Source organism: Carex rostrata, chromosome 17 (assembly GCF_964058835.1).
Source record: "Carex rostrata chromosome 17, lpCarRost1.2, whole genome shotgun sequence".
Lineage (NCBI taxonomy): Eukaryota > Viridiplantae > Streptophyta > Magnoliopsida > Poales > Cyperaceae > Carex > Carex rostrata.
Genome location: NC_135934.1, coordinates 5,213,667 through 5,229,998, shown reverse-complemented (window position 1 = coordinate 5,229,998; position 16,332 = coordinate 5,213,667). Strand labels below are relative to the sequence as shown.

Sequence of the window (16,332 nt, the reverse complement as noted above, 5' to 3'; positions counted from 1 at the left end):
ATTCCAATACAAAAAAAAAAACTATAGCATAGCGTAGCCTCTAGTGTAGTCCAACTTTCATGTATAAATGAGGGACACAGAGAGCAGCAAAATGAAATGATACTAACAATTCACAAGGCAAACATCAAGAGGCAGCATGAAGCAATAAAATGTACAGAACTTGCCATAATTAACAATGAATGAAAAAGAAGTCTCCAATTAGAGACTAACCTTTGCCAATACAAAATGGCTTAATTCCAAAAATATCTTGTGTGTGAACGACTTCATTAGGAATATTTTCTTCAGTTGAACCCCATCCATAATTTTCCAGTTTTGCCAACAATGAGACAGATAAATTGTTATCAACCTTCTGCAAAAGATAAAAAATAAGATTTAGAGATGCTTTCCATAGACCATATACCTAGAATATCATAAGTATATCTACTCCAGTTAAAAAGGTGTTAAATTTATTGACCTGAAGTTCCTCAAAAAGAAAGAGCAAACAAGACTCTCTCAGTTTGTTAGCATCGTCCCCCTGAATACCAGTACCTGAAAGAAAGGCAAAATAATTTCGATAGAGAAACTGAATGCTATTACTAAAGTGAGACGTGAATAATGTTAAAGCACAAAGAGTGAGGCCATAATAATATGCATATTACAGATCGGCCTGTGTTATGGACTTGTATCTTCGTTTTTGAAGTCCAAATAGTCAATCTGAACCGTTCAACATGAAATTCATATGTAAATGTACTTGTAGACTAAATTTTACATTTTTTAGAATTTTTTATTATTTATTTTAGATAGATAGAAAATCACTTGATTTGAAAATTTTGGACAATCCAAAAAAATGATTTTCTAACAAAATAGTAAAAAAATTCTAAAAAAATGTAAAATTTGCTCTCTAGTTACATTTTTATATGGAGATCAAGTTTAACGGTTCGGACCGACTGTTTGAACTTTGAAAATAGAGATATGGATCCATAGCTCGAGTCGATCCGTAATATGCATATTACCATAACCTCACTCAAGCACAAAATATACTTAAATTAGGAAGAGGTGTATTGGCAAAACAACAATAAGTACCCAACGTAAGGCCATCCAGTAAAACAAGGAAGGCCCCATGAATTAAAGCAGGCTCAGGACCAAGCTTTGCTTCAGCGACATTAACAAATGTTATCCAGGACAACAGATCTCTGATGGTGAGTGTTCTGCCAACTTGCAGTTCATTGAACCACTGCCAAGAAAATGGAAATAAAATAAAATTATTGAACTTTCTTATAAATGCATCAAATAGGTAAAATCCCTGAGGTTGAAGAGAAGCTACTCCAAACAGTCAGTTCCAAAGTTTGATAATCACGTGTTTAATTTGTATCCAAAACTAAACTTCAATAAGAACTAATATTCCATTTCATACCAGGAAGTTCAACCAAATTACCCCATCACATGCTATTTCATCCCTATTAGGTTCCTCGGTTTTTGTTTTTTTTCTTTATAACACTAGTACACAACCAATGAGTATTTTTAAAATAATCAATACATCTACTGGCATGTAAATAGAATACTGACAAGTGAATAATTTACATCAATGCACCTACCTTCCAGAAGTTGACAACACATTGTGCAAGTGGGGAAAGTGCAGGTTTATTGAATCTACATGAAAAAGAATAAATTCAGAATAAAGAAACAAAGATAACAAATAAGCAAGCAATAAGATGTGTCAGTGCCATAGCAACCCACAGCAGTTGCAACTTTAAACAGATATTGGTGACAGTATTGACACAAGAGTTCCATGCTGCATAAGGTATGGACACAATGGCCAGCTAGTAGGACGGAACCACTATGTACTGAATCGGAGGAATTGTTATCTGATATAGTAGTCCTTAGGTAAATACAGGTACCAGTTTTGTTCTTTCAAGAGAATTGATCCCCTCATCTTCCTGAAGCAACCATAACAATGTTTCAACAACCACCGCACTAAAGGAGATAGTATAATCCAGTAAGCAAGCACCAATAGAAGAATAAAATACCTATCAACAGCAATTGACTGGAGTTCATCAATGTCAGTAACTGCTGGAACCCAAATCTCAGTGAACCTATTCCTTAGTGCTGGGGATAGCTCCTTCTTGCCATAATCACCACCAGGATTCATTGTTGCAAGGATGAAGAAATTTGGATGTGCCGTTATCTTCTCAAGAACTGAACCACCTTTCTCGGCCAAAGACTTTAAAACACAATAAACATGATATTAGTACCTTAGAACATAAATAGACACAGATTATTACAAAAAAATTAATATTCAATCCCAACGAATTACTAGTTGCAAAAAGAAATCCAAGGCAATACTTGCTACAAAAAGACAATTTCTACCATTATATTCCAATGATACCAGATTAGTAAAAATTAAAGCAACCCAAAATCTAACCCAGCAGGATAAACTTTCAAAACTCAAAACTCAACATGTGAATAATTTTGATAAAGCACCAACAAACATAACCTGACCCACCCAAATCAATTCACCCCAAACCATCCACACAAAACCCCACAAGATGAAACCTGAGCTGACCCAAATCCGTGATATCTGATTATCTGAAACCATCAGGCATGTTACCTAAACCAACCTGACACAACAACAGAAACCAACTGGACCTGAACATGAAACCAACCAACGAAAAAAGGACTCCACCACAACACCTAGTCTGCTTTCAGGACAATAACCTGAAACCGAGACCAATAAATTAAAAGCCAGATTAACCAAAATTGACCAACAGAAATGAACCAACCAAAACAACACAAAAACAAAGCAAGAAACCAACAATTACCATATACCTTAACCAAACAAGATACAAAATCAAGTCAACCCACAAAAATCTTATCTAAACCCAACCTGACACTGTTTTACATTACCCAATAATTCAAGACTGATGCCTATAGAGAGAATAAATGAACTATTATCAAGATAAATGGTAAAACAAGTGCCATGGTAAGAAAAAACCTTACCAATTTCCTCTCTGGCTCCAACACACTATTGAGTCGTTCAAGGACACTATCATCAGCCAGAGAAATCTCATCTACCAGAAACAGATCTCCGTCCCTCATTGCCTCCACAAGTGGCCCATCTTGCCAAAGAAAAATAGCTTGCCAATTCTGATGCAGCCTTATCAGATCTAATTTCACTTTCTCTACAGCATCAATGTCCTCTTCAGTAACATCCGCATACGTGTTTTGCTCCTTTCTGCAGCCGCTTATTATTTCGTTAACTATATTTATGGTGGAACGAGCTTGAGATATATTAGAAGATACAACCTGCAGGCAATGATAAGAGTATAAAAAATTGAGATGTACAATTTTATACTTGGATAAAAGAAAACAGGATAAGACAACTACTCACTGTCTCTTCCATGGTGTGCATGAAAAGTTTGGATTGCTTTAGAAAAGAGATATGATGTTCAAATTCCGTAGCCAATCTTGACCTATCTCGAATTGGGCAAAATCCCTACAACACAAAAAGGCTTATCACTTGATAGTTCACATTTTTAACCAAAACACATCAATTGAATTACAGCTTCAAAAAAGGATGCCAGAACAATAAATTTGATATATATGATATTTTTTTTAAATTTGATATATTAATTTATTTATATACACACGGTGGCATACATTTGACCATATTTTAATCATAACTCCTAGGTAAAAGGAAAATCAGTAAAAGAACAAGTATTTAACTAACCCCTATAAAATCTGATGTTTCGGTATATTGATGGCAATTCAATATGTGCAACTTTGACCCGAGGACCGCGCTCAGCAACTGGCAAACAGTGGTCTTGCCACCACCAGTCTCACCTACAAGAAGTACAGGCTCACGCAACTTGTAGCATCGTTCTACAAGAAAGTACAACCTCCACATGCTCCTTGTCCAAGTAAAACTGAAAAGAGGAGTTATTTTTCAGTTAAAGAGAAATTCTGTTATTTGACTCCTTACAAAATAAATTATACTTACAATTAAAGAAAATAAAGTACGCTGAATTTAAAAGGTAAGAACAAAAACAAAAAACAATATTGCAAAAAAAAAGACATTGTAAGATTTATATTTCTTTTAAAAAGACATTTTAAACAAATAATTAATAGTGAGAATGACACTAACTTCCCAAAGCTCTCCTGCACTCTCTGATCTCCAGCAAGATGAGAAAGAGAGGTTCCCTGATCTGATTCCTGTGTTGTCAAAAAAACAGATCAATAAATGATTACAAAAATGAACCATAATACCATTACAAGGCCCTAGTACTGTTAATTGATAAAGGATTTCAGTGATGATACTGTTCATGGCATGGATGAGAACGATGCCAGTTGTTACCTATCAGTGCTGCACATTCAGCCAGTAGTCATTTTTATAGTTCTTTTTTGTACTTTATCTAAGAATGTGGTGCTTTCTTTGTCTTGTCCTACGAAAATATGATGCTCCTTTTCTTTATATTTTCATTAAACATTAAAGCCAAATTCCCAGTCATCCATATACTAGTATTATTGCAATTCATGAAAGCAACCTTTCTATCAAATATTTGCATGCTTGCATGTTTTTATGTTTCTTCCACTCGTGTACTTACCCATTTGTACAAATCATCCATATTCAGGTCAACACGCAGATGGCGCTTCAGTGCCTCACGAACCACAATTTTCTCATTCTCATCACGCAATCTCTCAGCAAGCAGGAGATATCCATCCTTTGCGAGATCCTCAGGTGACTTGCTGAAAGCACTGTAACGGTTGGCCCATCTGAACAAATCCCTAGGCGTGATGAATCCTTGCTTACCAGCAAACACCCTGCTATTCTGCCTGTGCAGTTGCAGCTCCTTCATGACCTCTACCATCTTCTTAGCATAGCTGTCTGAAATACTGCACCTCTTCGCTACAATAGAGGTTAGTTCATCTTCTGGAATCTCATCAACTTGCAACTCAATAAATCGGTTCCGAAAAGCACGGGAGAGCATCTTACGGCCCCCGTAAAGTACCGGCGGATTCTGAGTGGCAAACAGCATGAATTCTGGATGGGCTTGTATTGTCTCCTGTAATTCAGGTATAAATAACTCCCTGTTATCATCCAGAAGCCGATTTAAAGCTTCTAAGACATCTGAAGGGGCCAGATTTAATTCGTCTAACACTATCCAATGACCTTCACGGACAGCTTTTACCAAAACACCCTCTAGAAACTGAAGCCTCCCTTGTGAATCTGTGACATAACTACCAAAATACTCTTGAAGATCAGTATGCTCATGGTTGTTTATTCTCATGAACTTATGACCGGTGACAGAAGCTAGGTGGTGAACAAGGCTAGTCTTTCCACTGGATGTGGGGCCCTGCATCAAGACTGGGTATCTCTTAATGTACACTGCACGCTCCAGGTTCTCCAGATGCTTCTTTACACTAGGTGTCTCGATATAGCTTTCCGAAAACTGTACAGTAGATTGAACACTTTGTGGCATTTTTCCATCCAATAGGTAAGACACTATCAAATTGGACATAATTTTCGCACTAGGTTTGTCAAGAAGAGTGACAAAGAAGATGCAAAAACCATCATAGAGAGCCTTTTTCAAGCCAAAATCCCTCTCTGCCTTCTTAGCATAATCCAGCGCACGTGCAAGGGATCTTAGGCTGAACTGTGGTTTCTGGCGTGCACCATCCTGCAGCCTGTCCTCAGACTCCTTTTTGGCCGCTTTATAAAACTGAATAATCTTTTCTGTGTACTCAGTGCCAGCTGAGGTCTCCTCCAAATACTTGTTGACAAATAGTCGTAGATCATCATCCTCCAAAACATCATCTACAAAGTATTCAGTAAACCTACTCCTGAAAGAGAGTGGCAATTCGCGTTTGCCTGCATCTGTTCCAGGGTTCATGCATGCGAAAAGACGAAAAGAGGGGTGTCGGTCCACGTAATCAATGTCACCCCTCTCAGCCAGACAGAGGGTACTTCTCTCACCATCAAGTACCGCACCGATTCTCTGTAGAGTTTCTTGAGGTGCCAGATTCACTTCATCTAGCAATATCCAGTGGCCACTTCTTAAAGCGGTTACAAAGGCACCCTCCACAAACTTGAATGACATGCCACCTGCTGTGCCTATTTGGTTTAGTGCAGCCTTCAGCCTAGTAGAGAGAGACTCCCAGTCTGAGAGGAGAAAGGGTCTCTTTCGCTTAGATTTCGGCCTATCGCTGGTAAGTTTGTAGACTTCATCGACTTTTTTCTGGAGAACACGAAGTAGCTTCTTCCACTTCTTCTCTATCATGATCAGTTCACAGTAACGAAACAGTTCATCATTCACCTGGTTACACAAAATTAAAAATTAACCAACGGAAAGACATTTTTTCTTCAGCCTGCTTATCAGAGTATAGTTTTGACAACTTTTTGTCACCGTAGATTTGAGTTGCATCCAACGTTGTCAAATATTAATTTGAATCGTGAATAATTATATTTTTGTACATATCATGAATCCGAATCAAATCGTTAAGATATGCTAAATTAGTCTTGAAATGAACCCCTAAAAACTTGCAACATATTATAAATTTGTAATGAAAAAATGTCATAATACTACATAATATCATGTCTATATACTTTAACAGTAACAACCCCACCAGTAAAGTACAATTATAAATTATATTCTATAATGGACCCTCAATATGTAAAGAAAACATACAAAATATTTATGAATTTATCACAAATTTTTAAATTCTTATGAACAAATGTCATTTGTTGTCAAATTCTCCATAATGCACACAAATACACCAGTACTATGTATTTAAAATTTTATACACTATAATATTGCATCTTAACTTCCTAATTTCTTCCACATTCCTAAAAATGTTATGCTAACTAATTTGCAATACACTAATATTTGAACACAATATATATTTTAATTAAAGTTTTTCCTAGCTCAAGGCCTTCCCATAATAATCTCCTATTATATATGTTCTAAAATCTGAACTATCAAATATTTAGATTTTAACAAAAAAAATAATAATGATGTGAAACAGAAAAAAAAAGGTTCAGTCCAGTCATCCCATAAAATGTGTTTATGTTCAAAATACAAAGAAAAAAGAAAATACCACATTAAATGAAGAAAAAATTAAGGCCACTGAGGACAAATGGCTCCCATTTTGAACTTTCTCAAATTAATTCCTATGCCCACCAGTCAGTTCCTTTTGTTCCATTCCCCTATCTAGGGCTCCATTTAATTATATGATGAATAAAAATTAGGGATAATAAGAGAGATATGTCACTGTTTACTCGCCCCGCCCTTCGTTCTAGGGTTTTTGTCCAATGGAAATCATTAAAATAAGAGACACATGTGAACTAAGGGACACAAAGGGAAACAGATGGAGTTGTTTAGGGATCATTGAGTAAAAATCAGATCTGGAGCAGTTCAAAAGAATCGGGAGTATACACCCTGTTCGTAACACAATGCCAGGACCAGCATTGCTAGGTGAGAGAATCATATCATGAATCATACAATACTAATCACAGTAACTTCAAACTACTTCATCCAAGATCATGAAGTCTAGAAAAGCATTAGTGAGGAGAGTTCCACTTCCTACCTTCTGAGAGCACAAATCACATAACAAACTCTTGAACTCGTGATAAAGAGGAACACATATGGACTGTGCATCTGTTGGCTTAAAGCCTCCCAAAAGATCTGTCACATCACTTTGTTGACTCAGGTTCTGCATACACAAAAGAAATTAGCATTTTGAATGTGTCACTGTAAAACAGAAACAAAAAAAGATAAAATCAATTTATCATGACATACCATAACAGTGAGAGGGCGTTGAAGCCACGCGGCCAAATTCTGCACTAGAGTAGTTTTACCCGTGCCCGTTTCACCAACTAGAAGAACTGATTCATTGTACTTCACTGAACAAGCAATTTTCTCCAGGGCTTGCAGAGAACTCCTTAAACCAACAAAAGGCCTTTTTTGCTCCATCACCTAATATTTAAAATGTTAAAGCCTGCTAATGTCATATAAGTTAAAAAAGCTCGAGCAATAGTAGAACACGTACTGGTTTCTCCATGCACTCCAACTTGGCCCTTCCAACTTGAAACTCTGTCATATGAGTCTGAATGTGTAGACAACAAAAACTTAAATTGATATAAGACAATTTGCACAATAAAAATGTGAAAGCCAATTAAATTGAAGTGCAGATTGTGTTTCCTTTTTTCAAGGACACACACAAATTGCCTAAACCAAAGGGTACTATTTCAGTATACAAAGCAGGTGCCAGACCCGACATCAAAGTATAGTTCACACTTCACAAAGTATCATAGTAGTAACCTGTATGATTGGCTTGTAACTCAGGTGAACAGAGTCTGGTGCAGGCAGGCCCAACATCCCAGAAACCTCTCTCATGACAGATAAGCGTTTCTCCAAGGAGGATAAATTAGCAGTAAATACATCAATAGCCTATACCGAAAAATAGAAATATCCTTTTACCAACAATTTCCAGGATAAAACAATAGGAGGGCAAAAAAATAAAGGCTTGACCAAGTTCATACCTCCTGATAAATAGTCTGTGTATCTGAAGATGACAGACAATGGTCGGAATAATGAACACCAGCACCCATCAATCTCTTACACCACTTTAGTAGGTCCCTTCGATATGTTAGCATGAATCTCATTAAGAATACCAACATTACATGCAACCTCAACTATGTTACAACAAAGAGGGCACCCAAACATTGAGATGAAAATGATAAAAAAAAAAAAAATTGAATGCCATGACCAGCTAGTGTAGGACCTACTATGATGAGATTAAACATACCTCAAGGAGAATCTAGTGAAAGATCCAGCTGAGACAGATCCAACAAGCTGGTGAGACATCATTTTGTTGATTACTTCAAAGATATCTGCAGAGTAAAACATAGAATGTCAAGTGCAATGCATACAGGGAGAAAATAAAAATAATATTAGTTATAAACTGAAAACAAACCTAGGAGCTTGGTTGAGATTGGTTTCAGACTTGGATACCATGTATTCACTATGTCTAACATATCCTCTCTCCTAGGAGGCCTAACCATCACCTGTCTCCAGAGTGCACTGCAACGTCGTCCTAAAAAAAGTGAAAATATGAATGATGCGTTTAATTAATTATTCAGTGAAGATCCAACAGCCATTACAAAAAAATGGTGCATAATAAAAGAAATATGACCAGCAAAATAAAGGTTAAACAAAGTTTAAGTTAACGTAGTACAAAACGAATATAAAATACTAAATAACCGCTCTACCTGCTTAAGCTTCCATAACAAGTCCATGAGAAAACCACCACAAAGGATAGGAAGTATTAAGAATACTAAAGATTAAATGCCAGGGTAGGGTATTTTCTGGCACTTACCCTTCTTAGCTCATTAAAGGTAACAAAAGTTTATTGTTTTAACTATAGCAATTTAGAAAAAGAAAATGCTTGTCAAAAGTAATTAAAAAAATTGCGGTCCACCCTAATAAATTTCACATCACCCTAAAGATACTTCTTGCGCCGCCCATGTCAACTGGTTGGTAAACAAAGACATGTCTAACCCAAATTTAATTCAGCATGCAATATTAATTATATTCAGCAATGAGGGTAGAAGAGAATCTCTGCTAACCTTCTATATCCGTTCCTGAGGTCGTCACAGTGGCAAATATCCTAAAACTATGAGCCACTTCAACCACCTGAGGAAGAACAGATATTTAGTTCAAAAATAACAGATAACCATAATAAAAGAAGTCGCTACACAAGTACTCAGAAAAGGGCAACCTCTCCATGGCCGGTTGAAAAAGAAGTTGCGCCTTCCAACAGCGGTAGTAAAACTGACTGAACATCACTAGGTGCTTTGTCTATGTCTTCAAAAACAATCCAAAACCCTTTTGCAATCGCCTAATGCAGTGATTGAAAAGGCAAAGTAAAATTCCGTGTTGTTTTTATCAAAATGTATAAATTTTGGGGCATGGCAAATAAAAACCTGAGTTAGCGACCCAGGATTCCACTTGAACTCTCCTGGTTGCTCTGTGCACACATAACTCCCTACCAGTGTCCTACTATCCATCTGGTCATCCATGTGAATAAATAAAACTGAAAAGATAGACCATAATAATTTTCCATCAAAAACAGGATGCAATTCATAATGATACATTAATTTTTTTTATTATAGCTGCAAACTGTAAATTGGCAAACAACAATACCTCGATTCTCACTAGCAAGTTTGTTGATCAAAGCAGTTTTCCCAGAACCTACAGGGCCATAAAGGAGTACAGGCCACTTTTGGGTAACAGCCATCAGAGACACTTCAAAAGTCCTTTTCATGCTAGTAGTAAGTATGAATGGGCTAAAACCAGGAAAAAGAATATATGGAATTAATAGACAAAAATAGACGGTGGAAGATGTTACCAGCAATAAATAATTTTAATTTATTCTTACCACGGATCACCAATCTGTTTTCTCTTTCCAGGCTGAGAAACCTTCAATTCTGATAAAGAGTCAACTAAACTCCAGCTGTCCAGAGATTCTATTTCAGGGTTACTTGAGGCAATGCCGTCAATAGAGTCAGAAGAGCCTCTTTCCCATCCTTCAAAATATAGACCAACCTTTTCTATTGAAGTATCACCACAAAATTTCTTCCACCTATATGGCAATAGCAATTGCACCATCACTATCTTACTATTCTCTTTACTACTGTTCTTCTTCTTAATATGTGTGCAAAAAAACCTTGGTTTGTATGCAGTTTGGTCCAATATTTTCATTAAATTGTCTGACTATCTTCATTTTGTAAAGAAAATATAAGTGCACCCTACCAAAAGGCCCAAAGCTAAAGGTAACCGAGTACAGAATCCTTCAATCGTGGATTTCCTAATCCTATAAAAGAAGATAAAGAAAAAAAAACTTGTGCAATAACAACATTACCTCTCATAGCACATGAAAGCTTCATCTGCTCGAATGCCGAGATTTTCTATAATCCTATCGCTGGATTTAAGAACAATAGATAAAATTTGTACTGTATACCATCTTAGTTCCAATACTTTATCTGTTTGTGTGGTTTCAGTTAAATTAAGATCACCCAAGGTTTGTAGTAGATCCAAGAAACATGACCAGTCCCATAGCTCAGAAAATACTTTTGGCTCCATGGCGAGAAAACGGTATGACAGTCGTGTGGCTTCAAGCAATAAGTCAATTCCCTGTTAACGGTATCAAGGATATTCTATTCAGTTTACATTCCCTGATCCCATCTGATGTATCAAAGCATTAATATAAAAAAAAAAAAAAATTGTAGCAATAATAGTGTGCAAATATAACCTTTTTTAAGGCAGGCATAGATACTCCCATACATTTGACCCTTCGAAATGGTGCTGGAGAAAACTTGAAATAATTTAAGATGCATCTGTACAAAAATAAAAACCAGCTATTATGCATGCAAGATTTTTAGAATAACTATTATTAATCATAAAATCTGCATTGACATCATATTACTGTACCAGGTATTGCAGTTAGAATTTTACGGGCAAAGGAATCATTCCTTACCTGATCCTAATATTTACTTTTGGTTTAATTTGTGTGCGTGACTAAGTGGTGAGGAATGTAAAAGGAAAAATAAAGAAATAAGTAGACAAAATAAATGATAAATCCCATTTTGCATAAATCAAAGTAAAAAAGAAAAGAAATCATGGAAGAAGAATCACCTCAACAAAAATGGTGCAAGGTCAAGTGCTCGGCACAGAGCCAGGCAAGCAACCTCATGAAGCCTCAAACCCCTCCCTCTAAGCAGATAAAAATCCAAAACCCTTATCTCCTCGCCAATTTCATCTTCAATACTCGTATCGTTCTCTGAATTTAGACTTAGTGCTGCCCTTAGCTTATCAACAGCTCTGGTGGCTATTCTTTCACAGACAGGTCTAAAGCAGCCAACAATAGGGATTGTGTACTCAGGGTGGAGAAAAGGATCCGCTAAAGCCTCCACCAAATCATCCAATATTAACTTAGAGCAGTCGTTGCAGCAGATTTGGTGAAGGGATGAGAGTTTCGGGTCGGAAAGAAGAACGGGGCAGCGGGTGAGGAGGCGGCGGAGAGAGGCGGGAGGAGAAAAGCTACCGTCGAACGACATCGGTGAAGAAAGACGAGTAGAGAGCTTGAGCGGGAGCGAAAGTCCCGTTTGGCAGTAAAAGGAACTAGGGTTTTAAGGCGGCAGGGAGGCGGAGGGTTTAAGAGAGCGATAAAGGGAGGAGGAAAGAGCAGAAGTACGGTCCATTATTTGTTCGGTTGTTCGCCGCCATCAAAATTATTTATGCATGTAGTCTGTCCAACCGTGTGATTTCTTTTGAACGGTTAGAATCGAATATCTTAAATCGCTGCATCGTAACGGGGTACAGATTTTAACAGATTCGTTTTTAATTGAGGGCTGAGGTGGAGAAATCTTCATTCTATTATTAAGCACGTTGGGTGTCCAATCCGCCAACGGCTACGATTGAAAGATGAAACTTCGGATTTGATCTCAGCCCTCCAATTACATAATTTATCTTCTTTTGATTAAATTCATCTAATTTATGTATAAAAGTCTAAATTTAGTTAAAAACATACTCACCACATGTGTTGCCACACAATACGTTACAATTAAAATTGAACAAATCTGAAATTTAGCGATATATTTCTCCTCTTCAATTAAGAAGACTCTACCTTCCATTTTTTTTATTTATTTGTTTCCTTACTTCTTATTCGTTTCTATATGGATCACAATGGAAACTATTTTTTTTTATTTTCTTCTTTCTCTTTCTTTGTTTCTATACATATTGTTGTGGGCAATTTAGAATATATTTCCAATATATAATATATCAATGTGTGTGTGTGTGTATTCTAAATTAGAAACAAAGAAAAAGAATGATACAAATTGGAACGTGTGTGTGAATATATATTTCTCTTATAATATGTGTGTGTGTATATCCTATAGATACACACGATAATACTTTTTATTTATGTTTTTTGATATCATTATATGTCGATATTGAATTGTTGTATGATGTTTGATATTAGATTCGAATCGAGCTATTATCTGATATCACTGGTACTTAAAAATAAAGAATCATCACATCATCAAATTGTTATCAGAGTTTACGATTTATTAAAAATACATAATCATATAAATTTTCTATTAACATGTGTCTTGATTGTAGATAATTATTATTTTCATTGATATTTTTTTTTCTTATAATATGCCCCCGTTGCAACGCACGGGTATGATACTAGTTATTGTATTAGACCGTACTGTCCTTATTCAGAAAAGGAAACTGACAAGGTTGAAAATTTATGATTAAAGAAAGATATTGTTCAATAGAAATAAAGGAAATAAATAATAAAATCAAAGTAGATATGTAAATTTGTGATTAAAGAGAGATATTGATCTATGAAGATAACTCCCATTCCAATCAGAATCTTACTTCCAACGGAACAATTGGAATTGAGTGCTTGTCTCCATTCTATTATTAAGCACTATGCACATAGTTGTCTTGATTCGTCAACGGCTGAGATTGAAAGATAAATTTTCGAATTAAATATCAGCTCTCCAATCACATAATTTGTCTAATTTTGATTCAATACATATATTTTATGTGTAGAAATCTAAATTTAGTTAAAAACATACTTGCCACATAGACTGCTACATAATTTGTTACAATTAAAATTGAATAAATCTCTAGCGATCCGTTTCCTTATTTCTCTTTACAGTTATCGCTAACTCCTGCAATTAAATTATTTCCTTATTTTTTTGTTTCCTGTGTTTCATTTCTCATCCTCATCTATAGTTCTAACAATAAAAATAGAAACAATCATATATTTCTGAATTTTGTTTAGGGTTATTGTATCTTTGTAAATAGATTAATAATAAATCTTGTACATTTTATTATTTGAATTTCTTTCACTTTTTAATATAACAGATCAAATATAATATGAAAAAAAAAATGATTTGGATTTCTTGCAAAATTAATGATATAAAAAGTGCAAGACATACATAAAAAATACAAGATATGTTATTGAACGATTTTTGAAGTGCAAGAAATTCAAATAATTAAAAGTCGAGATCTGTTATTTTTCATATTATATAATAGATATAGAAAATTAATGATAATTTTGTGTGTTACTCTCCTCTTTATTATTTGTATTTCTTTTTTTTATCTGTGTCTTTTATTTTCATTTAAATATATTTTTTTTAATTTTGTGTGAATGTTAAATAAAAAGTTCTCTTTATATTTTATTCAATCTTATAATATGTTCCGTTGCAAAGCACGGACACGATACTAGTATAATATAAATATAGGGAGTCTTTTTTTTATTCGTACCACAGTTTAAAAACATTATGAATTTAATAACTCTATGTCGTCAGGAACCGAGGATGATCCAAATTCAATAATAATGTATGAGATTTGTTGAATTGTCTGATCTCTCGTACGAGTTCGGGTTAAATTTTGTTGTTGTATACTGGAATATCAACAAAGTTATTTTATAATTTTATTACATTTGTATATAAATTTGTATTTAATGACACAATATAAATAAAAAATATATTATCATAATGAACAAGAATACAAATAAAGAAATGAACGAGTATAAAATAATATGTGATTTTTTTTTTACACGTACCGGTAGGAATAAAAAAAAAAAAGACTTCTGAACATTTTGAGTATCCCTGTTCAGAATTTGTTCTATTTTGTACGATGTCGGTAATGTTTGATAAAACTTCTAGATTAATTCAATTTTGATTGTTAAAAAGTTGTAAGTTGTATAAAATATAACAATACATGTATAATATGACCGAACTATTAATTATTTGATCGATAAAAACAATCCATTCGTTTTCTATAATTTTTTTAATTTATAAAATAAAAGGTTATGCTCCCTTCTTGTAGCATCTAAAAAGCTACTGATTAAACCACCTAAGACTTAAGCGGCGAAATTCAAGAGGAAATTCAGGCAAAAATCAAAAGAAAAATAAAAAGCTACTGTTTTGAGAGTGTTTTGAGGTTATGAGCGTTGGTTCTTCTCCTCTCTTTTCTCTGGCGATGGTAGAGCGAGGTACGAGTCATTGGTACGCACTGTAGATATTATTTTTTTATCTGTATAGCACTTCTGTTATTGTCGTCTTATATTTGTTGTTGTTGTTGTTCTTCCTTCTTCTAAATTCTCTTTTTCTGCCTCTTCTTTTCTCTTTTTGCCTCTCCTCCTCCTCCGTGTTCTCTTTTTCTCTACACTGGCAGCTCTCCATTGGGACCTCTGAGTGGTGACTGTTATGGTCCGGTTGATTCAATTTTCTGATCTAGTTTGATTAAGTGCCTTCATTGGGACTTCTGAGTGGTAATTGTCCTAGTCCGGTTAATTCAGTTCCCGGTCTGATTTGATTCAGTGCCTCTAAGATGTAGTATGTCAGCAAGAACAAGACAATCTACGCGTAGAGAGGAAATAATCACTGGGCTCCTATCATTACAATCAAGCAAAGATTATCAAATTTGTGTTCACAAGATGTACATACTTCGTATGCTTTTTAAGTTTGCTTATAGTTGTATACCATCGACATTCATCGTCTCATCTTATGTAACAACTAGTTTATAACTCTCTGTATCAATAAAATAGCTAGGGGTTTTCAACTAAAAAATAAAAAGCTACTGATCTGATTTAGTTGTCATCCTGCTTTTGTAGTTTGAATCGTCCTATTTAAACTGGACAGATTAGATTCACATCAGAAATTTCTGACGTTATTGCATCTTCTTATTTAAGTCTCATCTCAGATAAAAAGATATATTTCAATTGTGACTTGAAATTATAATATATTGCGTCGTGGCAATAAATAAAAGGATATGGAGTTGTGTGATTAAAATTTGAGATGACATGACAATCGATTGGGGTGCTGTGCCAGTTCAATGCGGTAATGTTGGAGTAGAGTTTTTGTTAAAATTTGATGACATGATTTTTCATGCGAATTGTAAAACAAAGTAAAGATAAAGGATAATTATAACTCAATAAGAATGTGAGGAGCTATTTGTTCAATTTCAAAATGGATTTGGATCATGATGCAAATATAGGTAATGTTTTTACTTCCTTTATTTTTAGCAAAATTAGATGATTAGATGTAGTGTTAGATACAATCAAGCTGAAAGCGAAAAAGGAAGCATTCATGGAAATCCTGTTTTGGGAGGATATCATTCGTATGTTCCAAAGCTTTGAAGTAGTAATGAAGTTCATTACTTGACAAATTCGACTGTGTTTTGATTCAATGAACATATGATTTATTATTTCGTCAACAAAATATATGATTTGTTATAAAACGAAGAGAGTAAAATTTACATGATCTTTTCATAATAC

General features: G+C 34.9%; 1 protein-coding gene across 2 annotated transcripts in view; it reads right to left on the bottom strand.

The window, feature by feature from the left end:
- LOC144568374 (midasin-like protein) overlaps window positions 1-12,230 on the bottom strand; it is a 32,732-nt gene extending 20,502 nt beyond the window's left edge. Inside the window, exons 1-25 of one of the 2 annotated variants that reach the window (XM_078318705.1) lie at window positions 11,670-12,230; window positions 11,287-11,371; window positions 10,897-11,168; window positions 10,414-10,617; window positions 10,179-10,321; window positions 9,959-10,068; window positions 9,754-9,873; window positions 9,602-9,668; window positions 8,950-9,069; window positions 8,782-8,866; window positions 8,516-8,612; window positions 8,295-8,423; window positions 8,023-8,079; window positions 7,773-7,949; window positions 7,561-7,686; window positions 4,581-6,290; window positions 4,121-4,188; window positions 3,707-3,902; window positions 3,368-3,472; window positions 2,977-3,282; window positions 2,007-2,200; window positions 1,575-1,629; window positions 1,063-1,213; window positions 455-528; window positions 211-349 (exon numbers count right to left, since the gene is read on the bottom strand). In XM_078318705.1, the coding sequence (XP_078174831.1) occupies window positions 211-349; window positions 455-528; window positions 1,063-1,213; window positions 1,575-1,629; window positions 2,007-2,200; window positions 2,977-3,282; window positions 3,368-3,472; window positions 3,707-3,902; window positions 4,121-4,188; window positions 4,581-6,290; window positions 7,561-7,686; window positions 7,773-7,949; window positions 8,023-8,079; window positions 8,295-8,423; window positions 8,516-8,612; window positions 8,782-8,866; window positions 8,950-9,069; window positions 9,602-9,668; window positions 9,754-9,873; window positions 9,959-10,068; window positions 10,179-10,321; window positions 10,414-10,617; window positions 10,897-11,168; window positions 11,287-11,371; window positions 11,670-12,091 (5,212 nt within the window). In that variant the 5' untranslated portion in view covers window positions 12,092-12,230. The remainder of the gene's footprint in view (window positions 1-210; window positions 350-454; window positions 529-1,062; window positions 1,214-1,574; window positions 1,630-2,006; window positions 2,201-2,976; window positions 3,283-3,367; window positions 3,473-3,706; window positions 3,903-4,120; window positions 4,189-4,580; window positions 6,291-7,560; window positions 7,687-7,772; window positions 7,950-8,022; window positions 8,080-8,294; window positions 8,424-8,515; window positions 8,613-8,781; window positions 8,867-8,949; window positions 9,070-9,601; window positions 9,669-9,753; window positions 9,874-9,958; window positions 10,069-10,178; window positions 10,322-10,413; window positions 10,618-10,896; window positions 11,169-11,286; window positions 11,372-11,669) is intronic. The other variant, XM_078318706.1, reaches the window with a different exon arrangement.
- Window positions 12,231-16,332: the final 4,102 nt, after the last annotated feature.